Source organism: Mustelus asterias, chromosome 9 (assembly GCF_964213995.1).
Source record: "Mustelus asterias chromosome 9, sMusAst1.hap1.1, whole genome shotgun sequence".
NCBI lineage: Eukaryota > Metazoa > Chordata > Chondrichthyes > Carcharhiniformes > Triakidae > Mustelus > Mustelus asterias.
The window spans coordinates 14,936,382-14,961,908 of NC_135809.1; the positions used below are offsets into that span (position 1 = coordinate 14,936,382).

A 25,527-nucleotide genomic window follows, 5' to 3' on the forward strand; every position below is an offset into this window, starting at 1 on the left:
CAAGCGCGGCCTAGCTAAGGTTCTATAAAGCTGCAACATGACTTGCCCATTTTTAAACTCAATGCCCCAGCCGATGAAGGCAAGCATGCTGTATGCCTTCTTGACTACCTTCTCTACCTGCATTGCCACTTTCAGTGACCTGTGTACCTATACACCCAGATTCCTTTGCCTATCAATACTCTTGAGGGTTCTGCCATTTACTGTATATTTCCTATCTGTATTAGACCTTCCAATATGCATTACCTCACATTTGTCCGGATTAAACTCCATCTGCCATCTCTGTGCCCAAGTCACCAACTGATCTATACCCTGCTGTATCCTCTGATGGTCCTCATCGCTATCCGCAAATCCACTAACCTTTGTGTCGTCCGCAAACTTACTAATCCAATTACAAATGTAACTTACTAATCCAGTTACATTTTCCTCTAAATCATTTATATATATATTACAAACAGCAAAGATCCCAGCACTGATCCCTGAGGAACGCCACTTGTCACAGCCCTCCATTCAGAAACACACCCTTCCACTGCTACCCTCTGTCTTCTTTGACTGGGCCAGTTTTGTATCCACCTTGCTAGCTCACCTCTGATCCCATGCGACCCCACCTTCTGCACCAGTCTGCCATGAGGGACCTTGTCAAAGGCCTTACTGAAGCCCATGTGGACAACATCTACTGCCCTACCCTCATCAATTATCTTCGTCACTTCCTCGAAAAACTCGATCAAGTTCGTGAGACACGACCTCCCCTTCACAAAACCATGTTGCCTCTCATTAATACGTCCACTTATTTCCAAGTGGGAATAAATCCTGTCTCGAAGAATCCTCTCCAATAATTTCCCTACCACTGATGTAAGGCTCACCGGCCTGTAATTACCTAGATTATTCTTGCTACCCTTCTTAAACAAAGGAACAACATTGGCTATTCTCCAATCCTCTGGGACCTCCCCTGTAGTCATGATGTGGAGATGCTGGCGTTGGACTGGGGTAAACACAGTAAGAAGTTTAACAACACCAGGTTAAAGTCCAACAGGTTTATTTGGTAGCAAAAGCCACCTTTTGCTACCAAATAAACCTGTTGGACTTTAACCTGGTGTTGTCAAATTTCTTACTGTGTGTACCTCCCCTGTAACCAGTGAGGATACAAAGATTTTTCTCAAGGCCCCAGCAATTTCCTTCCTTGCCTCTCTCAGTATTCTGGGGTATATCCCATCAGGCCCTGGGGACTTGTCTACCTTAATGTTTCTCAAGAACCCCAATACCTCCTCCATTTTGATCTCAACATGACTCAAACTATCTACACATCCTTTCCCAGCTCATCATCCACCAAGTCCTTCTCTTTGGTGAATACTGACGCAAAGTACTCATTTAATACATCGCCCATTTCCTCTGGCTCCACGGATAGATTCCCTCCCTTGTCCTTGAGTGGGCCAACCCTCTCCCTGGCTACCCTCTTGCTCTTTATATATGTATAAAAAGCCTTGGGATTTTCCTTAATCCTGCTGGCCAATGCTTTTTCATGACCTCTTTTAGCCCTTCTTATTCCTTACTTAAGTTTCTTTCTACTTTCCTTGTATTCCACACTTGCTTCGTGTGTTCCCAGCCTCCTAGCTTTGACAAATGCTTCCTTTCTTTTGTTTTTTTTCCTTGGAGTTATATGCATAGAATGTAACAGCTCCATTATTTCCCTCCACACCAGCTATCTGCTCTAATCCTGCTCATTCGCTAAACTATTTAATATTCTTTTTCAAGCAAATGAGAGCATAAAAAAGATAGTTGAATGTGTTGTATAAAGAATGATCTTCTTGATTATAATTAAAGCTTAACAGCAACTCTATGGGACAGAAATAACTATGAAAACAGGAACACTAGTAAAACTGGTCTTGCTTGCAGAACACTCTCTGGCAGACTGAAAAGCCCTCCAAAACTCATACATGCTCAGAGCCCTCAACAGATGCCAGTAAAGCAGTTAAATAGGAGAAACATCTTAGAATAACACTCTGTATTCAAAATGACGCTCTGTAACACCCTTGAAAAAAACACCATGAATTCTACTTCAAAAACAGTTTGTGGTGGAGAATTTCAGATTCTGACTATCTTAAAATCAAAGCAGTGCCGCACTGAAGCAAGCCATAGTGCTCTCCTCTTACTTCCCCATAGCCTATTAGAGAACTATCCAGCTGCCATGTACTTTGCTCCCCTCAAGAGACCAGACAAAACTTTTGGAGCTTTGAGTAAATCTTTATTCAAGCCACAGAAGGGAAGTCTGCCTCCACAAGTTGGTATAGAGACTTCCTGACTGCTACAATGCATCAGTAATTATACCTTTGGTTATCTTACAAGTAATTTGCATGAACCAATCACAAGTGTACATTTGTTCTGAAGACACTGATGTCCAATTGCAGCTAATAGTTCTGATTACTTCATTTATGTCAAGTGAATATAGTTAACAAATTACAGCCTCTATATGTTTGCCTAATTATAACATTCAATAACTAATGAAGCATGCCTGCATGGCTACACCATGGAAAGGTCCACACCTGCAGGCCCTGGCTGTTACACTACTTCCTTGTGATCCATCAAAGTTCCCATTCTCTTGACCCTTGTTCATCTTGTTTGTGCAGCTCATCTGCAGCTATGGAAATTTCACACTTCACAGCAGCTTCCCAGGGGAACTCCACTGGCATTCAATGATTTTAATCCCTCTATAGCCCATAACATTTTTACCCTCCAAGAATTTATCTAATCCTCTTTTGAATATTGGCATCAAATCAGCTTCAACCACCTGTTCAGACAATGCATTCCAAATTACAACCACTTGTTGTGGAAAAAAAGTTTCACCAATTCCCTTTAAGCCTGTGTTCCCTGTCGACCAATCCTTCTGCCACCAGAAACAGTTTCTCCTTATTTACTCTGTCAGAATCATTGATTATTTTGAACACCTCTTGTGAATATCTTGTATGCGCTGGCTAGCTGTGAACAGTTCTGGAATTTGCATGTGTGTGTGTCTGTAAGTCTCTTGAAGAAAGAAAGTTGCAAGTTGCCCTTTCAGTTGGAACACTTGTTCCTGATAAGTAATACTCCCTTTTTATTTCTTTTCAGATCGTGGTCTATGTATGGCAACTACCTTGTTATACTTGTGACTTTAGTTGTCATCTTACCCTTGTGTCTATTCAAGAACTTGGGTAAGTATCTAATGTGCCAAAGGAGGTGAAGACACATCCAGACTAGTCATTTTGGTAGATCGAATCGGGAAAGGACCTACACAGTTAATGGTAGAATGTTGGGGAGAGTTATAGAACAAAGAGATCTAGGAATACAGGTTCATAGCTCCTTGAAAGTGGAGTCACAGGTGGACAGAGCAGTAAAGAAGGCATTCGGCATGCTTGGTTTCATTGGTCAGAACATTGAATACAGGAGTTGGGACGTCTTGTTGAAGTTGTATAAAATATTGGTAAGGCCACACTTGGAATACTGTGTACAGTTCTGGTCACCCTATTATAGAAAGGATTTGATTAAACTAGAAAGAGTGCAGAAAAGATTTATGAGGATGCTACCAGGACCTGATGGTTTGAGTCATAAGGAGAGGCTGGATAGACTGGGACTTTTTTTCCCTGGAACGTAGGAGGCTTAGGGGTGATCTTATAGAGGTCTATCAAATATTGAGGGGCATAGAAAAGGTAGATAGTCAACATCTTTTCTCAAAGGTAGGGGAGTCTAAAACTAGAGGGCATAGGTTTAAGGTGAGAGGGGAGAAATACAAAAAGGTCCAGAGGGGCAATTTTTTCACTGAAAGAGTGTTCAGTGTCTGGAACGATCTGCCAGAGACAGTAGTAAAGGCGGGTACAATTTTGTCTTTTAAAAAGCATTTAGACAGTTACATGGGTAAGATGAGTATAGAGGGATATGGGCCAAACGCGGGCAATTGGGACTAGATTAGTGGTAAAAACTGGGCGGCATGGACAAGTTGGGCTGAAGGGCCTGTTTCCATGCTGTAAGCCTCTGTGACTATGACTAATGCTCTGGGACATGGGTTGAAATTCCACTATGGCAGCAATTGGTGGACTTTTAAGTTCAATTAATAAATCTGAAGCTATCATCAATTATCATTTAAAAACCCATATGTTTCACGAATGCCTTTTAGGGCAGGAAATCTGCCATCCTTGTCCGGTCTGGCCTGCATGTGTCTCTTAACTGCCCTCTGAAATGGCCATTCAGTTCAAGGGCAATAGGAGTGGGCAACAAATGTTGGCCTTGCCACGTGTCCACATCTCATCAAAGAATTAAAAAATTAGTTGGATGAAGCACTGCACCCCATGAAGAAAGAAGGAGTGAGTGATACCAGTGGTAGTTCTACCTTCAAGGTGGAAAATTGGCAGAATTAAGGGGGAGGGGAATGAAAAGCTGAATGGTGATCTACTGAAGAATAGAACTGATGATTGTAATAATAAATATTGGTTTTGCTAACCAAATACTTTGGAATCTGATGGTTCCTGTGCTTTTTCTTTATCCATCTGTGGGGCATGGGTGTCGCTGACTGGCCAGCATTTATTGCCCATCCCTAGTTGCCCGAGGGCAGTTGAGAGTCAACCACATTGCTATGGCTCAGAAGTCACATGTAGGCCAGACCGGGTAAGGATGGCAGATTTCCTTCCCTAAAGGACATTAGTGAACCAGATGGGTTTTTCCGACAATTAACAATTGTTTCATCAGTAGATTCTTAATTCCAGACATTTTTTACTGAATTCAAATTCCACCACCTGCGAGAGTAAGGGGTTGAGAAAGTAAGATTGGAATGGTGAATTTTGGATGTATTTCTCCCAGAAATATACACTTGTATCCAATGCCTGAAACAGGTATTAAATGCTTTGAAGTTACAAATCAGCCTTAACGCCAGCTTTAGAACCTCAGTGTGACACCACTGTGGCCCTGCACAGATGTTATGGGCCATCAGTAGTCTTTAAGTTGAGGTGTGGAAGCCGCCCATGAGAAGTTATGGAAAACTTTCCGATAGTTTCACTTCAGAGCTCCTACAAAAATGCAGTGGGGTGCTGCTAGCCCAGGCTGATCTTCGTACTGCTCTTCCCAGGCTGAGCTTCCTCTGGTTCACCTCCCCCTCCAATTACATTTTCAACAGGTCATGAGCTGCGGCCCTCAGGCCTGGGCTGCATTATGTCACCCATGTCACACTGAAATCTGGCACAAGTTAAATTTCTCCATCCCCACCCCCACTCAGCATAGAATCCCTACTGTGCAGAAGGAGGCCATTCGGCCCATCGAGTCTGCATGACCACAATCCCATCCAGGCCCGATCCCCGCAACCCCACACATTTACTCTGACAATCCCCTGACACTAGGGTCAATTTAACATGGCCAATCAACCTAACCCGTACACCTTTGGAGTGTGGGAGGAAACCGGAGCACTCGGAAGGAACCCATGCAGACGTAAGGAGAATGTGCAAACTCCACACAGACAGTGACCCGAGGCAGGAATTGAACCCGGGTCCCTGGCGCTGTGAGGCAGCATAAGAACATAAGAACATAAGAAATAGGAGCAGGAGTAGGCCATCTAGCCCCTCGAGCCTGCCCCACCATTCAATAAGATCATGGCTGATCTAAAGTGGATCAATTCCACTTGCCCGCCTGATCCCTATAACCCCTAATTCCCTTACCGATCAGGAATCCATCTATCCGTGATTTAAACATATTCAACGAGTTAGCCTCCACCACTTCAGTGGGCAGAGAATTCCAGAGATTCACCACCCTCTGAGAGAAGAAGTTCCTCCTCAACTCTGTCCTAAACTGACCCCCCTTTATTTTGAGGCTGTGCCCTCTAGTTCTAGCTTCCTTTCTAAGTGGAAAGAATCTCTCCACCTCTACCCTATCCAGCCCCTTCATTATCTTATAGGTCTCTATAAGATCCCCCCTCAGCCTTCTAAATTCCAACGAGTACAAACCCAATCTGCTCAGTCTCTCCTCATAATCAACACTCCTCATCTCTGGTATCAACCTGGTGAACCTTCTCTGCACTCCCTCCAAGGCCGATATATCCTTCCGCAAATAAGGGGACCAATACTGCACACAGTATTCCAGCTGCGGCCTCACCAATGCCCTGTACAGATGCAGCAAGACATCTCTGCTTTTATATTCTATCCCCCTTGCGATATAGGCCAACATCCCATTTGCCTTCTTGATCACCTGTTGCACCTGCAGACTGGGTTTTTGCGTCTCATGCACAAGGACCCCCAGGTCCCTTTGCACAGTAGCATGTTCTAATTTTTTTCCATTTAGATAATAATCCAATTTGCTATTACGCCACCGTGCCGCCCCATTCAAATGTGAGTCAAGAATTGAGACAGGAAGGGCTCCATTATGTTACGGCACTACAGATATGGAGGTAGGGCATGGTGAAAGATTGAGAAAGCTTTTAAGCTTGAACAGACAGTGGAAAATCATCTCACAAACCTTGGCCAAAAAATGCTCACTTTTTTTTATTTTAACTAAGATTTTTTGTATTTTATTGCTTTTGATAAGAATATTTTTTTTGCCCAAACTCCAATCTCTGGAAGCTTAAATACAGATTGATAAACCAAGTTCAGGTCCCCATCAGTGGATTTTCAAAACTACACTTAGATATTTTGATATAAACTCTCCCCCTGTTCTGCTGCTCCAGTACAGGCCTGTTTTTAATTAATGGCAAGATATCTATCTCCAAGTGTGGAAATCCCCTTCCTGTATGCAAAAAATAATTGTCAGCTTTGTTCTCGATAGCACTTTTGCCTATGAGTCAAAAGGTTGTGGCTTCAAGTTCCACTCTGGGGTTGAGTATCTGTTAGGCTGAAACTTGAGTGAAGTACCGAGAGAGCTTTGCATTGATGGAGGGGCTGATTTCAGATGAGATGTTGCATCAGGGTGGACGTATCAGATCAAGGAAGGAAGGGGAGCTGTTTGTTGTTGTAGTTTATACACATCTCTCAACCAGCATCACAAAATAGAGGGTGGGATTTTCCAGTCCCGTCACCACCGGGATCATCCGGTCCTGCCGGAAGTCAATGGAGTTTCGGCTGGACCACCAGGCCCCACCACGGTAATGAGGGAAATACCAGCCCGAGTAACTAATCGTTCATCTCATTAGTGATTGTATGAAAATCAGTTGCTATAATTTGTCTAAGAAATAAAATCATTAAGCCCATGGAAGTTGAGGATGAAAGATTGCAAGATGGTCTTTGTAAATGAATTCTCTCTGTCCATCGACATGAGCCTTTTGGTTCCGGCTCCAGATCCAATCCTGTTACTTCTTTTTCCCTTTTTCTTTCTCTTGCCCCCTGCCACATCCTTGAGATAAGTCAGCAGAGGCTGGTATTCCTTCACCAGATTCCCCTTTATCTCTATTTAAGTTCATAGAGTGTTACAATCTCTGAGTCCGCAATCAGAATGCCAGGAGAGCTGACACTCCCCAGTTATATATACAACAAAGGCTCCCTGATTGGACAAGCATTACAGAGCTCAATCAGGGACATCTTTTGATGTGGAGCTCAATCAGGGAACTCTTTTTGTGTCGAACCAAATGAACAAAATCAAATTAACTTAGAGACAACTCAAAAAGGGCAGCTCCCTAAAAGGAGGGGAACCGCCCGAAACAAAAAACAAAGCGGAAAGGAATCTTAAAACATCAAATTAAAATGTGATTAAAGGAATCAATAATACGCCCCCGTCCCTGCGGTGCCCAGTGGGTACTGAAGGCATCAACAGTGCCCTTGGACACCGCATGCTCCCTTTCCAGGGACACCCGGCCACAAATGTAGCTGCGGTAGAGAGGCAGACAGTCGGGATGGACGACCCCCTCGATCGCCCGCTGCCTGGACCTGTAGATGGCATGCCTTGCCAGGCCAAGCTCAATCAGGGAGTTCATATTCTAAGAGGCCAACCTCATTGGCCTCATTGAAGTCATTACAGTCCTTCTTCTCTGTCTTCTACTGCTTTTGTACTTTGGCTGATGCAAGCTTCTTCACATAGTCTGCCCACACCTGCTGATGGATGGCTGAATCAGTTGTGCACCAAATCTGCTCACATTTGTACCCCTTTAGACCTGAGCGATGAAGATGGGGACCATACCAGTGGAGCAGACAATGATAGGAGAGAATAAACATTTTACTGAGTGAGAATGGCATCAAAGGTGGAGAAGATGAAGTGGTTCCGCAGATTAATATATTGCAACATCCGGGCAATGTGCTTTGCTAGGCCAGAACGCAGAGTAGTATTAAGTAATTTTCTAAACCTTTTGAAATTTCGGAGACTTCCAACGGCATTGTAAACATTACTGTGATTATTCTGTTAATGAACATAATACTTTCCCCCGCCTTCTGCACTGTTATACATTGCACCAATATTCAGAGTGACAGATTCTTCTCCTGCTTCATAGGGTACCTTGGATACACCAGCGGATTTTCACTTGCCTGTATGGTTTTCTTCCTCATTGTAGTAAGTATTAATCTGTATGCCATTCAGTGAAACTAAGTACATTGATATAAATCAAAACCAAAGTGCTGGAAATGCTCAGTGAGTCTGGCAGCATCTGTGAAGAGAGAAAAACACCATTTCGAGTCAAATATGATTCTTCTTCGGAACCTGGACTTTCTGTTTTTATTTCAGATTTCTAGCTTCTGGAGTATTTTGCTTCTATTACATTGTTATAAAACTGTACAACAGTATACATTACTGGAAAAGTTGAATATGCCTTTTGGAAATCATAGCAATGTTAATGTATTAGGATTAATACCAGGGGCAAGATTCTCCAGCCTCCCAGCCGCTTGTTACCCGCCGGTGGGTGGTGGCGCGTTGTTTGCTCGCGGCGGGATTCTCTGGTCCCACCGCTGTCAATGGGAATTCCCATTGACATCACCCCATACCGACAGGAAACCCGCAGGTGGGGGTGCACTGCCGGGGGGACCGGGGGATCCTGCTGGCGTGAATGGCCGGATAATTCCAGCCAAAGTGTGAAATGTATTTAGGCATTCAGAGCATAGGTATTAGGATTAGGCGGCACGGTGGCACTGTGGTTAGCACTGCTGCCTCACAGAGACAGGGACATGAGTTCGATTTCCCCGTCACTGTCTGTGCGGAGTCTGCACATTCTCCCCGTGTCTGCGTGGGTTTCCTCCAGGTGCTCCGATTTCCTCCCACAGTCTGAAAAAGTGCTGGTTAGGTGCATTGTCCATGCTAAATTCTCCATCAGGTGCCAGGGTGTGGCAACTAGGGGATTTTCACAGTAACTTCATTGCAATCTTAATGTAAGCCTACTTGTGACACTAATAAAAAAAGGATTAATACCAGATGTTAAATATATTTAGTCAATTATGTTTATAAATTATTGGCGAGAAAAACATAAAAAGCAGTGATTGTTTGTCTTGATTTCAGGTTATCTACAAACAGGCAGCCCATTCCTGTCCTTTGGTACCGACTAATGTTTCAAACATTTCTTGTACAGCCATATCCACACCAAAGAATTTTGTCTTGAATGATAAGGTACCAAATTTTCTGTTTCATTATTCAAACCTTCAATATGAATATATGCCAGATGGTTTTATTAAAGTACTGATGCGTTTCATTAAGCATTCCCAATACTAAGATTACGTATTTCAGTTGCAATGATTTGGGTCAGGAGATCTTAATTTAATTCATGTGATTATTAAAGTTAATTCTGCATACATAGAAAGACGACAAAATGAGTGAGTGTTTCTTGTGAGCTATACTTCTGCATGGCTGTGTGGTAACCTTGGGAGGTAGCGTGCAAGCTTCTCTCAAGTTGTCCACTTTGAAGTATCACGTGTGTGCAGCTGTTTAAAATTATTAAAGGTACTCCAAGTGCAAATATACAGGACACACGTGACGCACAAAATTGGTAGGGGACATTGATATCTAACCTGCCCTGTGTCCTGCAAATGTTAGCTCAAGACTGGTTCTGGAAAAGGTCTGGGAGCGAGAATAATATGTGGCATAAGGAACTTCTGAAGAACAAAAGGGGACATATATAAAGTAGCACAACCTCACAACCTGTTGTGGTTCTCCTGCTGTGCTCAGTCTCATACACTGAATCTTACATCTATGTTTCTGTGTCATAGACCCACCAACCACTGGCCAATTGATCCACTTAAGTAGCGAATTAAGTGCCTCTTCCCATTGCCGCTTGCAGTGAGTGGGCCCTTTGCTACATGGAGAGACTGCCTGGTGAAACCTGGTGACCTATCTGCTGGCTTGTGAAGGGGACAGCCAAATTGGGGACCCTGCAGCCCATGGAGAGACCCCCATTGGCTGCCCCCATGGCAACACCATCATCAGACCTCAGAAATATATCCATATTCCGTACCCTCAACAGGGCCTGACCAGCTGGTCCTGAGAACTCCAGGCCTCACTCACCTAGTTGTGAGGGCAGTTTCCATTACTGCGTTTGCTCAGCTGGGCGCAGTACCAGCAATGGCCACTATCCCAGTTGCTCCAAATGGCCTGCAGCTCTTGGGGCTGGGTTCCCTCTTATAAAGGGAAAGGAACCCTAACAAAACTAACTGGTAGCCAGGTGGGCCTAAAATGTGGCCCGGGGATGCCCTGAATGACCTGAATCTACACTAATCCCACTTTCCAGCCCATAGTCTTGAATGTTATGACGTATCAAATGTTCATTCCATGAAGGCTGTGAGGTTTCCCACCTTTATCAACCTCCCAAGCAAGGCTAATGCCACTGAAAGCATTTTAAATTCATTGGAAAAAATGTAAAATTTAGTATTTTCCTGTGTGGTGTGCGTGACCTTAAAGTTTATCTTTGCTGTTGATTTTGGTTTTCGGTCATGCTTGAATTTGAACTGTTGTTTTATTTTCCAGACAGTCTTTGCTTTGCCCACCATAGCCTTTGCTTTTGTGTGCCACCCGTCAGTCCTGCCCATCTACCGTGAGCTTAAGGAGTAAGTGTACTCAATTAAATATGTAACCATAGATAGAGTCATAGAGCTTGGCACCACAGAAAGAGGCACTTTGGCTCATTGTGGCTGTGTCGGTCATCAAGCACTGATCTATTCTAATCTTATTTTCTGGCACTTGGTCCGTAGCCTTGTATGCTATATCTTTAATATATATTTGCAACTCCAGTGAGGTTGACCACAAATGGAATAATCTTATAATAGGGAGGCATGGTGGCACAGTGGTTAGCACTGCGGCCTCACAGTGTCAGGGACCTGGGTTCGATTCACGGTTTGGGTCACTGTCTGTGCGGAGTCTGCACGTTCTCCCCGTGTCTGCGTGGGTTTCCTCCAGGTGTTCTGGTTTCCTCTCACAGTCCAAAAGACGTGCTGGTTAGGTGCATTGGCCATGCTAAATTCTCCCTCAGTGTATCCGAACAGGTGCCGGAGTGCGGCGAGTGGGGGATTTTCACAGTAACTTCATTGCAGTGTTAATGTAAGCCTACTTGTGATAATAATAAATAAACTTAAACTTTGTTTTTCAGTCACACATGCAGAAAAATGGAGTGTGTTTCAGCTATATCCTTCTCCTCAATGCTTTTCATGTACCTGTTAACAGCACTCTTTGGATATCTGACTTTCTATAGTAAGTATGAAAAACATTTAATCATTTTCTGTCTGCACTCAAAGTTCTCGGCATGAATATTACACCCCCCCCCCCCCCCCCCCCACCGGCCCCCTGCCCACCCATGTTGGTCTGTTTGAAGGTGAGAGGAGCATGTAAAATAAAGTGGGTTGCCGGTCCGCCACCTTCCCGCCTATCCCCAAACTATCCACCATATTACCGGGAGTGGGAAAGGTCTCCGGCAGCCTGCCCACCCTTAAGCCCTACTATGGCCATTTAGTGGATAATTAATTGCCACATAAGAACCTCAGTCTGCTTCCACTGCAATTTTTTGTGCACAGGGAAATGGAAAGCAGCCTTGCAGCATTCACTGCCTGGGCTGCTGTGAACAGGAAGGGGGCTACTTCGTTCGGGTGGTCCCCTGTGCCCATCGGAGGCACTTTCCCAAGATCATACCCATCCCTTTACCCCTTCACCCACCCCCGCTATAAAGCCTGACCCCCCCCCCCCCCCCGCTCCCCACCTGACCCTCACTGGGATCTGCCAGATATTGGAATGGCACCAGCATTAGGCAAATAGCAAACACTGGTATGACTAATTACTATCTCTTCCTACATGTGTTTCAATTGCTTTGTTGATTTGTTCCATTTTCCAATTAATACATTTCTCAATTTTAACTAAAAGCATGCATTTCTTTTTTCTGGCACTGATATCACAAAGGAAACCTAGGAAGGGATTTTCCGCACCCCTTCCCCCATTGTGGGTTTTGCAGCGGCAAAGGTGCCCCACCATTGGCCGGTGGCGGGATCTTCCAGTCCCGCTGCTGCAACAGGTTTTACCGTTGTTCACACCCTTCGCCACCGGGGAACCCATAGTGAGGGATACCCAATGGTGGGACCGGATCGTCCCGTCGACAGGAATAAACAAAAACATTCAGCCCTAGATTGGGTGTCAGAGTTTAGACACAATTTTCTTTACGTTTTCTTTTACACAGTGTCAGTGGAAGGAAGTTAAGAGGTGACATTCTAGCCAATAGCTTCTGAGTGAGGTTATGGGATTCCAGTACCTCAACAGCAAAATGTTGTTCAGATGAAACCAGTCAGAAAGCATTCACTTATCTTCAACACGAGAGAAAGTAGTTAGAGCAATGTGCCGGAAGTTTAGCGCCTCGCCCGTCCAAGGCCAACGGAGAATGCCATTCTGCAAGCTTTACCCGCCCCGATTCTGGGGCGGGCGAGGCGGTAAAATTCCAGCCATGGGGTGTGATTTTCCAGCTGTGGAAAATGCCACTTGAGTTCAACGGACCTTTGCATGGTCTGTGTAGCTACATCCCGTGGCAGACAGGACGGGAAGATGCCGCCCAAAATATTTCACTCATCCCAGTGACTCCTTTAAGAACTGACCCTGTCATATAAACAATGTATTTTTGTATTTCTATAACAATGGATATGTGACATTTAATTGAAACTGGATGGCCAGAAATCTGTAACTAAGTTAGGTAACAGCATTAACTAGAATTATGCTCCAAAACCTTCTACGTTTATTTGTAAATTTGGAAAGCAAGCTAATGACATTTTAAAAAATGAACTCCTGGTTACTTGTTCTTTCTTCATACAGACTGTGTGAATGAAGAGTTGCTCCTCTCTTATGCTGCCTGCAGTGACATAATTATTGTTATCCTTCGCTTGGCTGTAATTATAGCAGTCGTCCTGACTGTGCCTGTCCTTCTGTTCACTGTGAGTATTACTGGTTAAGTTGGGATCAGTTGATCAATTTTGTTCTGCAAATTTGTTTCAAAAATCAATAGAACGCACATGGTCCTCAGATTGATTTCCCTTTGCAGTCTCACAGCATACTGGAGTCTGGCTTGTCACCCCGGAAACAGTTTGGAGGTAGCCACAAGGATTCCTGAGTGCCAAGGCGGGCTGGTGAAAAGGTCCCTCGTGGTTCTCTGGACTTGTCCCGCTTGTTTTATTCAATGTTAGGTCCTTTAGCCCTCACCCAATACATCCTCCCAATTCCCTATGCCCCATTTATGCCAACCCACACACACACTAATGGCTCCTCATACCCTCCATGCCAACACAAAGCACTCCCATTCCCATTCAACAGAACGACACTCTGTACAAAATCAATATATCAATCAATAGTGACAGTAACATGTGTGTTGAAGCTTAAAAAACAGCCACTCATCCATAACTTGCTTAAAAAGAACTGTTGTTACTATAACCTTATAAAAGTGTCAATCAACCAGATATTTAAAGTATCAATAGCAGAAACCACAGAAACTTGATACCTCTTTATCCTGTGTAAATAACCATTGAGCAATTGACAAAATAGATCTAAGAAAAAAAGCTCAATCACACAATACCTTCCCTTAAGTGCAGCTGTTTCGACAGACTGGATGTCTGGTCTGGGATGGAAGGTGTGACAGGCCATTGAGGATGGGTATGGGGCACAAGTTTGCATGGGGGCATGGGTAAGATCTTTTGAACTTGCCTTTCAAAAGATTTACTCATCCAGACGATGGTTCAGGATATCTTTGAAGGGCGGTGAAGCATAAGTCCTTGAAAAGCTAGCCCGACTCCATGAAAACTGTGGAAGGCTCGGAGATACCTACCCTCATAATGGAGCCAGCCAGGTCGGGAGTGTAGAATGCGGGCTCAATGCCCGCACCCTTCTCCTATGCTGGTGAAAATTGGAAGTGTTGGAAATGGGGGTGGGAATAGCAGAATCGGATCCCATCCTCCATTTTTAAAGGAACACTCTGAAAATCACTCTGAGTTCCATGGAATGTAATGGAGAAGTGTTCATATACATTTAATGGTATTTGTTTTAAAGCAATAATTGGATAAAGGGAACCTACCTCTATCTTCCATTTAGATTTTCCAGCTTATGCATTTACTGGAGCATTATTGATTGGTGATGCAGTGAATTAAATTATATTTCTAATCCAAGCATATAGTTTGATGGAGGGAATTGGTTCCAGAATATGACTAATAAATTCAGTCTGTTACTTATTCATGCTGCTTAGTTAGGTATCGCAATGCCCTTTTGCCAATTAAACAAGGGCATATGTAATTTTTGAGAGTATGGGCGTGATTTTACCTGCCTTTCACACCATGCTGGTGTTAGCGGTCGGAAAACTCCGGCCTATGTGTTCAGTGTCTTAGTGCTGTAATATCTTGCTGCATTTTCTTTATATGCAGCTTGTGAATGTATCTTATTTATATTATTGGGTAAATAATATGGTGCATCACGTTGAATTGAAAAGTTTCCATTTCACTGAACTCATTGCTCAGTGAGTGACTTTTCCTAATTGTATAATAACTGGTAAGAGATTAGAAAGTGATACTAATGACTTTTATGAAGAAGTTAACAAGTCGCAGACCATTTCAACATTTTGGCTAGAGGAGAATTTATCTGATTAATGGATAGCTTTACAATGTGTGAGCTTCTGGCAAAGATCCAATTCTTGAGACGTTCTGTTCAGTGAAACGTCACATTGTAACATCACATTTGATTTTTGCTCACATGGGGCGACACGGTGGCACAGTGGTTAGCACCGCTGCCTCACAGCGCCAGGGACCTGGGTTCGATTCCGGCCTTGGACGACTGTGTGGAGTTTGCACATTCTCCCCCTGTCTGCATGGGTTTCCTCCAGGTGCTCCAGTTTCCTCCCACATTCCAAAAATGTGCAGGTTTGGTTAATTGGCCATGCTAAATTGCCACTTAGTGTCAGGGAGATTAGCAGGATAAATATATCGGGTTGTGGGCATAGGACCATAGAAGAAACCATCGAAACCCTACAGTGCAGAAAGAGGCCATTCGGCCCATCGAGTCTGCACCAACAACAGACCACCCAGGCCTTATCCCTACATATTTATTCACTAATCCCTCTAACCTAAGCATCCCAGGACACTGAGGGGCAATTTAGCTTGGCCAATCAACCTAACCCACACATCTTTGGACTGTGGGAGGAAACTGGAGAACCCGGAGGAAACCCACATAGACACGGGAAGAATGTGCAAACTCCACACAGATAGTGACCCAAACCGGGAATCGAACCCAGGTCTCTGGAGCTGTGAAGTAGCAGTGCTAACCACTATGCTACCATGCCGCCATGGACCTGGTGGGATTGTTGTCAGTGCAGACTCAATGGGCTGAATGGTCTCCGTCTGCACTGCAGGGATTCTATGATTCAATATGTGTGTGTAATTGTGAATTTATCATATTTATATATTTAGCTAAACAATTCATACTGAAAATGATCGTAGAAATATGCAACATGAGGGAAGCTAACATGAAATGTTTGACTGTGACAGTGATCGTAACAGTTGCTAAATACAAATGTTTGTCATTTTTATTTGCACAGGTCCGCTCTTCAATTGTCTTGTTGCTGTTTCAGGGAAGGTTCAGCTGGCTTCGTCATTTTATAATTACAGTCTTCCTTCTAGCTGCTAGTGACCTTTTGGTAATATACATTCCATCGATAAGGGATGTATTTGCTGTCATTGGTAGGTGTAAATATTATTTCTGTGCAAGCTGAATTACAATATTGGTTTCATTTCATTTGATATCAGTTTCAAATGTATATTGTTTTCCTATGGTACAGGCTCCACTTCTGCTAACATGCTGATCTTCATTCTTCCTGCTTCATTATATTTAAAACTTGCTGCGTCTCAAAGTCGCTGGCAAAAGATCGGGGTAAGTACCTTTGATATTGCACTCATCAATTACATGGCTTCTGGATGTGAAAATTACAACCTAGATTCGTTTTGGAAAATAGGGCATCTTCATATCAAATGTTTGCTTCTCTTTGCGCCTTCTTACTTTTGAGGGCCTGTCTTTTGTGTGCACCCATCTCGTTCTGCTGCAGAGGTAAGTGCATCTGCAGACGACAGCAGGAATCTGATGCATACACCTTGTAAGGAATGGATAGACAAATAAGCTGTGTCCGGCTAGAACAGCAGGGCCCATAGACAAAGGCCTGGGTATTACCAGCCCTATTGGGGAATGGCTGGGAGGTGGAGAGATGGCAAGATAGTGTGGGAAGGTGGAGGGTTGCATGCCCACCAGATGGCTTTCCCGCTCAAAGCACAATTGAGCCACTGGAGTAGCCAATTAAACTCCTCTTCCCACCTCCTCTGGCATTTTACTAACCTTTGTGGGGCCATCTGCCATCTGGGGAGGCTGCCAGGGAAATTCTAGCTGCCTCCCAGCGGGCTCCAGGGATTGTGGCGGGGTGGGGGGGGGCGATGTTTTAGGCACTCTTCGGTCCACGGAGAGGCTGTTCCCCCCCAAAAGCAGTGGTTGCTGCTACGGCAAGGATGCCGTCAGCAAACCTCCAGCCCTTCCCCATCCCACCTCACCAGAGCTGGCCTATAGTGATCTCCTCCTCCAAATCCAGCCCTGGTACTAGTCACCACCCTGGCACTGGTCACCACCCTGGCTGAGTTATTGGTCCTCTGATTTACCGATTGGCTCTTGGGACAGATGGCCATCCATAATGACATGGCAGCTCCAGGTCATGCTGACTGTTGGAACGGTTTCTTCCCCCGCTTTTTGCCCCAGCAACGGGACTCCTGCTGCTTCCTTAGTATCCAGCTTGAACTATATATAACTCTGCATAGATGTTCTAGTCCATCTTACAATATTGGATCACTTCTTGAGCTTTCAACTTGGTTCGCTACTCGGAAAGAGAAATGATCAATTTCTGCACCTTTTTATAGTCACTTTTACAGAGAGCACAACGCATGCTGTAATTTAATTGTTTCGAGCTTTGGGGAAATCAGATGGAGGTCTACAAAATTATGAGAGTTATAGACAGGGTGGAGAGCCAGAGGCTTTTTCCGAGGGTGGAAGTGTAAATTACAAAGGGACACAGGTTCAAGGTGAGAAGGGGAAAATTTGAGAGATGTGCGGGGGAAGTTTTTCACACAGACAGTGGTGGGTGCCTGGAACGTGCTGCCAGAGATGGTGGAAGCAGGCACATTAGCAACATTCAAGAGGCATCTGGATGGACACATGAATAGGGAGAAAATAGAGGAATATGTGCCGAGTAAGGGCAGAATTTTATTTTAGTTTAGTTACGGCATCATGATTGGCACGGGCTTGGAGGGTTGAAGGGCCTGGTTCCTGTGCTGTACTTTTCTTTGTTCTTAGAATGCATCTTGCCTTTTTAACATGTTTTCAGCAGTAGGTAACCATTCCTCTTTTGGTCGAAGCACGTCCCATTTTAAATATTTTGAAATGACTGAGTACTGTTCTGTGACATCTTACCGATGATGCTGGCAATTGATGCTCTCAGTTCTCACTTTATTAAAGTGTATGCCAAATCCCATCAGAATGACAGTGGCCAGAGCTCACAGGTACGCAGGCCACTGGTGATTTAAATGCCGATCAACACTAATTTTATTGAACGAGACGTCATTTACCTTTTATCTCCTGCTTCTTCCAGGCTATGGCATTTCTGGCTTTTGGGATAATATTCATATTTGTTACTGTACCAATGATCTTCGTTGAATGGAGCAGGAGAAGTGACAATTGCACTATCATGGACAGCTGCTCTGGGCAAGATTGACATCAGTAACGGAATGAAGCACAAGGCAAGCTTTCTCTACTGGAGCCTCTGAAGACGCTTTGTTTGAAATGTTATCTGGTTAGTCAGAAATTACTGCACTTGGCAGCTTTTTGGAAGAATTGTCATTGCAGGAATATGCATCCCTTTAACATTTTTGATCACAGTTTGGCCGGGCATCACTTTGAAGCTGTAATCTTCACTGATAGGCAATCATCAGTGGATTTTGTTTCTGAAATTGTCACAAAATTTCATCGCTGTTTTTTTAAAAAAGGAACTAATTGGAATGTATTTCCATTGCCACATTTTGAATTGTCTACATAATTTGTACGTGCCTAACTGGCAAATGTAATTTGCTGGAAATATTCAGAATTTCCAGAAATTCTAAATCTTAAATTACCAGATGAACACATTTTTTTCCAGCCTCTTGACAGGATTATTTCATTTTAATTAGACATTTTAAAAGATAATTTATTTCCTGTGAATCAATACAAATGTCGTAAATTCCTCTCTGCCACCTCCATTAGTTATTTCATTGTGGCACACTGCCGGGCCGTTGGGGAAATTAATACTACCTCCGTTTGAAAAGGTCCCAATTATAAAATTTGATTCAAATTATGTCGTTAGATACAAAGAGATGAAGATTTGACACATTCTTCCTAAATCCCTCTCTTTTCAATTTCAATGGAGACTAATGCAGCAATATTTTTTTCTGTTAAGAACTGCATGCCCTCGATAAAAGTGATTATCAGTACGATGCATTTTCTAGCTTATTATTTGACTGTTACTTAGTTACCCCATGTTAGGAAAAATGTTATCCAGAATCATCGAATGTTCACAGCACAGAAGGATATTCAGCCCTTAATACCTGTTATGGGGCTGTCACGATGTTTTTCTTGTATTTAAAGCTATCGTTCCCCTCAAGTAGCTGGACAAAGTTGTTGAGTGGTTTCAAGATGATTTATTAAGACTATAGTTATTGGACTCTGTCTTAAGTTGTCAAGGCCTATCGGAGTACAGAATTCAGAAATACGCAAGCAGTTGCAGTTTCAAATGCAACTACAAGTTATTAGCATATACCAATCGAGGCAGAGGAGTTATTTCTATCAATCATGGTTATTGATTAAGGTTACATCATGCATACATAAGGGTATAGTGTCCAATTATAACTTCTGCGTATTATATCATCAAGCAGTGATAGCTGTGTCTCTGACCAATGGTATATCTACCTCCCTTTCCATTGTTCCTTATTCTAATGGGCAAATGTGAGTTGCAGCTGCACATTGTTCAATTGAATGATCCTTGGCTCTTACCTGGGTCTGTTTTAATCAAGACCTGTGGTTTTCACGCAGCATTCCCTGTGTAACTGAGATACAGCTTACAGCTTATGTGATTTTTAAACTTGTGTGATTATTTACCCTTTTAATACCCATACCAGCTCTCTGAAAGAGCAATTCAGTTGATCCCACTCCCCTGCTCTTACCCCATACCCCCGCGTTCTTTTCTTGTCAGGCGCTTCTCCATTTCCCTTTTGAGAGCCACTGTTGAACCCGCCTCCATCACACGCTAAGACGATGCTTTGCAGATCCTAGGCTCTCACTGTGTAAAAAAGGTTTCTCTTCATGTCGCCTTTTCTTCTTTTGCCAATCAGCTTAAATCGGTGTGCACTGATTCTCGATCCTGTCACCGATGGAAGCAGTTTCTCTTCATTTACACTTGTCTAGATAACCCTTCATCTGGCAAATCTCTTCAAAACCTTCTCTTTAAGGAGAACAACCCCAGCTTCACCAACCTCATTGTTATATCAAATATAACGCAGCAGACAACTTCAAAGCCAATGGGGGCGATCTTATCAAAAAAACGAGTATGAAAACGGGAATCGCGCTCATTTTTTGGGCGAGCACTCAGACACGATCTAATGACACTGAGAGGAAAAAATGAGGCAAAGCGTGATTTTCATCAGTAGAGGGAATGGATAGAGTTTATTCAAGCTGGGGTGCCGGCTGCTGATTGCGGAGGGCACCATTGCACATGTGCCAATCTCCCAGTGCACTACCTGTTTACAAGAATACACAGTTAATGCACTGGGAGATTGATGCGCGATATAACTCACGAGGCTAGAGGTACTCGGGGAAATAAAGGCTTTTATTGACTACAACAATAGAGCTACCATATATAATACACGATCCCTGGCTCAACACTACCTGGTGGGAACCAACAATGGTTCATCACATTCACCCCTCCTTTGAAAACAAAGGCCGGTGGGGTACAAAACACAGAACAATTGTTCATCAGTCTATAAGTTCAGACGGTCTGGGGGACCGCACCGTCGTTGTGACCTCCTCAACACCGGCGATGACACTGGTGTAGGCACTCGCGGTGGCGTTCTCCCCAAGGCGGTGTCCAACGGCTCCTCCAATGTCTCACGGGCCGGTAAACCCCAAGGTGGTGACAATCCGCTGAACTCGGACACGCCTTGAAGTGGCGACCATCTCCTGGACTCAGGCAAGCTGTACACGGGAGTAAAAGGGTTAAGTGATGGTCCCGATGCTGCCCGCGCCGTGTCAGGAGGGGAAACAATAGTTGGGGGGTCTCTAACAGGAGGTATGGGAGCGACAGGGGTTTCCAAGCCCCCTGCTGGCGCCAGGTCTCGAATCGAGACCGTGTCCTCTCGCCCGTCAGGGTATGCCACATAGGCATACTGAGGGTTGGCGTGGAGGAGATGGACCTGTTCAACCAAAGGGTCGGACTTGCGGGTCCTAACATGTCGCCGCGGGAGGACAGGTCCTGAGTACATCAACCAAGACGGTAATGAGGTCCCAGAGGAAGACTTCCGAGGGAATGAAAACAGTCTCTCATGGGGAGTAGCGTTGGTTGCCGTACACAGGAGTGAGCGTATGGAGTGGAGCGCATCAGGGAGCACCTCTTGCCAACGGGAGACTGGAAGGCCTATAGACTTCAACGCCAGTAAGACAGCCTTCCAGACTGTAGCATTCTCACGTTCAACCTGTCCATTACCCCTAGGGTTGTAGCTCGTGGTTCTACTAGAGGCAATTCCGGATGAGAGCAGGAATTGCCTCAAGTCATCGCTCATGAACGCCGAGCCCCTATCGCTATGGATGTAACAGGGGTACCCAAACAGGGTGAAAAGATCACGAAATGCCTTGATAACCATGGCAGCGGTCATATCGGAACAAGGAATGACAAAGGGGAATCGTGAGTACTCATCAACCACATTGAGGAAGTACATGTTCCGATCTGTCGAGGGAAGGGGGCCTTTAAAATCTACACTCAGTCTTTCGAATGGACGAGTGGCCTTAACGAGTTGTGCCCTGTCAGGTCGGTAGAAGTGCGGTTTGCATTCCGCGCATACCCAGCAGCTTCTGGTTATAGACCTGACATCCTCCACCGAGTAGGGTAGATTCCGGGCTTTTATGAAGTGGAAGAGCCGAGTGACCCCCGGATGGCAGAGGTCATTGTGGAGAGCCTGCAATCGATTCTCCTGCATACTAGCGCATGTTCCACGCGACAGGGCATCCGAGGGCTCGTTGAGTTTCCCTGGACGATACATGATGTCGTAATTATAGGTGGAGAGTTCGATTCTCCACCTCAAGATCTTATCGTTCTTGATCTTGCCCCGTAACGTGTTATTGAACATGAACGCCACGGACCACTGGTCCGTGAGCAGGGTGAACCGTTTTCCCGCCAAGTAATGGCGCCAATGCCGGACGGCCTCCACAATGGCCTGGGCCTCCTTTTCCACCGCCGAATGTCGAATTTCGGGGCCTTGAAGGGTGCTAGGGGAAAAGAGGTAGACTTGAGGAGCGGACGGGCTTTGTCCGCGTAATTGGGAACCCACTGTGCGTAGTAGGAGAAGAAGCCTAAGCATCTTCTCAGTGCTTTTACGCTAGTGGGCAGGGGAAGTTCGAGGAGGGGACGCATACGGTCTGGATCAGGGCCAATGACCCCGTTTTCCACCACGTATCCGAGGATAGCTAGGCGGCGCGTGCGAAATACACACTTCTCCCTGTTGTAGGTCAGATTCAGGCGAGATGCAGTGCGTAGGAATCTAAGAAGGTTGGCATCGTGGTCCTGCTGGTCATGGCCGCAGATGGTGACGTTATCGCGTGGAACATGCACTAGTATGCAGGAGAATCGATTGCAGGCTCTCCACAATGACCTCTGCCATCCGGGGGTCCCTCGGCTCTTCCACTTCATAAAAGCCCGGAATCTACCCTACTCGGTGGAGGTGACGGGAAGGTAGCCCGCAATCCGTTATGGTCCACCATTCGGTCCATAGCATGCTGGAAGACCGAGACCCCATTCGTGACACCAAAAGGAACCCTTAGAAAATGGTACAAGCGACCATCCGCCTCAAAAACCGTGTATTGTCGGTCCTCTGGGCGAATGGGGAGCTGGTGGTAAGCAGACTTTAGGTCGATGGTGGAGAACACCCGGTACTGCGCAATCTGGTTGACCATGTCAGATATGCGCGGGAGGGGATACGCATCCAGCTGCGTGTATCTGTTAATGGTCTGACTATAGTCTATGATCATCCGGGGTTTGTTCCCACTCTTGACCACCACGACCTGTGCTCTCCAAGGACTAGCACTAGGTTGTATGATCCCTTCCTTGAGGAGCCGCTGAACCTCAGATCGAATGAAGATCCGATCCTCAGCACTGTAACGCCTCCTCTTAGTCGCGATGGGCTTGCAGCCTGGCACGAGATTCTGGAATAAAGGGGGTGTGGTAATCTTAAGCGTCGAGAGGCTACAGATGGAGCGCGTTGGGCAATTTAGAGGCTGCGAGTCTCCCACTGAAAGCGGAGGGAGTGGCCGACCGTACTGTAGGGTTACACTGTTAAAGTGGACCATGAAATTTAGTCCTAGGAGTATTGGCGCGCAAAGGTGCGGTACCACCAGGAGCTTGAAGCTCTCGTAAACCGAGCCCTGCACCGTCAGATTTACCACGCAACTCCCTAGCACGGTGACAGACCGGGACCTTGACGCCATCGAAATTGTCTGCTTGACAGGCTGAATCCGGAGGCCACACCGCTTCACGGCATCTGGGTGAATGAAGCTCTCCGTGCTCCCGCTGTCAAACAGACAATAAATCGTGCGTTTGTTTACCTGTATGTCCATCATGGACTTGTCGAGTCTGTGAGGCTTTGCCTGGTCCAGGATGATCGACGCCACCGTTGGTTCGTGGGCGCCACTGCAGGCAGCTGAGATGGATGATGACAACCCCTGCTGGTCATTCGCGGTCGGTGCCGACCAAAATGGCTGCCCCCATAGGTCGCACGTGGGCGATGGCGCCAAAACCAGCGGCCCCTGGTGGTCGCGCGTCTCTTGCAACTCCGTCGTCTGGAATGGCGATGTCCTGGCCTCGCACGTGGAAGAAGCCCTTGACGATGCCGACGACGAGGAAACCGGCTCCGGGAAGTCACACGCCGCACTGCTGTTCCTGGATTGAAGTTTGGATCGGCATACCTTCGAATAATGCCCCTTCTTGCCGCAGGCGGAGCACAACACCGCTTTAGCGGGACATCGCTGCCGAGGGTGTTTCACTCCCCCACAGAAGTAACACCGCGGGCCGCCTGGAGCTGCTGCCGTCGTCAGGCCCGAGGGTGGGAACGCAATCACGCAGTTTTTCGGTCCCGCTGAATGAAGTGGGGTCTGTGACTGCCCCTGCCACGCTGTCTCCACGTGGTCGTCGGGGTACATCGCCAGACTTTTGGAGGCTATTTCTAGCGCATCCGCTAGCTCTATGGACTTAGTGAGATCGAGATTACCGTGCTCCAACAGCCGAAGGCAGATGTAAGACGAGCCGATTCCCGCCACAAACGCATCTCGAGCGAGGTCGTTCATGTTCTGGCCTGCCGACACTGCTTTGCAGTTACAGCCCCTGGCTAGCTGTAGGAGCTCGCACGCGTACTGTTCCGTCGTTTCGCCGGGCTGCCGCCGTCGAGTGGCTAAGAGATATCGAGCATGCATCTCGTTCGGCGGTTTAATGTAGCGCTTCTTAAGAAGCTCGAGGGCTCCTTTGTAGTTGGTGGCCCCACGGATCGCTAAATATACAGCGTCGCTTACCCTCGCGTGGAGGACCCGGAGTCTGTCGGCGTCGGTGGTGACCGCTGCGGAGGCTTCGAGGTAATCCTGAAAGCATTTCAACCAGTGGTCAAAGGTGTTCGAGGCGCCCGCCGCACGTGGGTCCAACGTAAGCCGTTCAGGTTTAAGCATTTGCTCCATGTTCTCTGTGTCGTTTTTTTTTTCAACGAAGAGAGTTCAATTGTAGTCAATAAAATTGATGCGCGATATAACTCACGAGGCTAGAGGTACTCGGGGAAATAAAGGCTTTTATTGACTACAACAATAGAGCTACCATATATAATACACGATCCCAGACTAAAGGGTCCCAGACAGAGCAATGACCTTTATACCTCTCCCAGGAGGCGGAGCCCGACTGGGATGTACCATAAGAACTATATTACAGGTAGAACAGCCCAACCCTAACCCCAACAGTAACATGTAGAACAGCCCAACCCTAACCCCAACAGTAACATATATACAGACTCATAGTACTGGCCAGACCCTGGCTCAGCACTACCTGGTGGGAACCAACAATGGTTCACCACAGAGATAAGTCACGCCTGCCCGATCGGCCCACCCTGATTGCAGCACCCCCCCCACCCCCCCCCACCCCCCCCCCCCCCCCCACCACCACCTGATCACCAACCTCGTCTGCCTCCCCTACCCTGGCTGATCACCACCCCCATTCCCCATCCGCCCCCCCCCCCCCAGTCAATCACCACCCCCACTCCCAAACCACTACCCTCCCCCACTGATTGACATCCTTGTTCCCCACCCTCCCAGTCGATCATCACCCGTGCAATCCCCGAATGCCGAGTGCACAACACCCCCCATCTCTCCCTAGGCCCTGCCCCTTGGCATTGCCAGGTGCCCAAAGAGCCTCAGTGCCATGTTGGCACTGCCCAAGGGGCACTGCCTCCCCTGTCCCGACCACCCAGGGAGCCTCAATGGCCTCTGGTCCCACCGGCGAGGCCTTTATGGCAGGTCCCATTGCTGGGGACCATACGGGATCCTCGCTATTGAGGACCTCCCCTGATGATGCCGTTAACGCAAGTGATATTAAGATTTAAATATCATAATGATGACCATTGTTATAAAAACCCATCTGGTTCACTAATTGCTACCGTTTAGGGAAGGAAATCTGCCATCCTTAGCTGGTCTGGCCTACATGTGACTCCAGAGCCACAGCAATGTGGTTGACACTCTTCTATGATTCTATGAGATGTATTCCGATTTTATCAGAGTGCAGAACTTCTGACTTAAAGAGACTTGAATTTGTATTTTCTT

General features: G+C 45.9%; 1 protein-coding gene across 1 annotated transcript in view; it reads left to right on the plus strand.

Annotated features, from left to right (window-relative positions):
- Nucleotides 1–20,005, plus strand: part of LOC144498510 (sodium-coupled neutral amino acid symporter 1-like) — a 50,339-nt gene extending 30,334 nt beyond the window's left edge. Inside the window, exons 8-16 of the mRNA XM_078219730.1 lie at nucleotides 3,100–3,182; nucleotides 8,420–8,478; nucleotides 9,415–9,522; nucleotides 10,873–10,952; nucleotides 11,492–11,592; nucleotides 13,189–13,307; nucleotides 15,947–16,088; nucleotides 16,187–16,278; nucleotides 18,032–20,005. Coding sequence (XP_078075856.1) covers nucleotides 3,100–3,182; nucleotides 8,420–8,478; nucleotides 9,415–9,522; nucleotides 10,873–10,952; nucleotides 11,492–11,592; nucleotides 13,189–13,307; nucleotides 15,947–16,088; nucleotides 16,187–16,278; nucleotides 18,032–18,154 — 907 coding nt within the window. The 3' untranslated portion in view covers nucleotides 18,155–20,005. The remainder of the gene's footprint in view (nucleotides 1–3,099; nucleotides 3,183–8,419; nucleotides 8,479–9,414; nucleotides 9,523–10,872; nucleotides 10,953–11,491; nucleotides 11,593–13,188; nucleotides 13,308–15,946; nucleotides 16,089–16,186; nucleotides 16,279–18,031) is intronic.
- The last annotated feature ends 5,522 nt before the right edge of the window (nucleotides 20,006–25,527 follow it).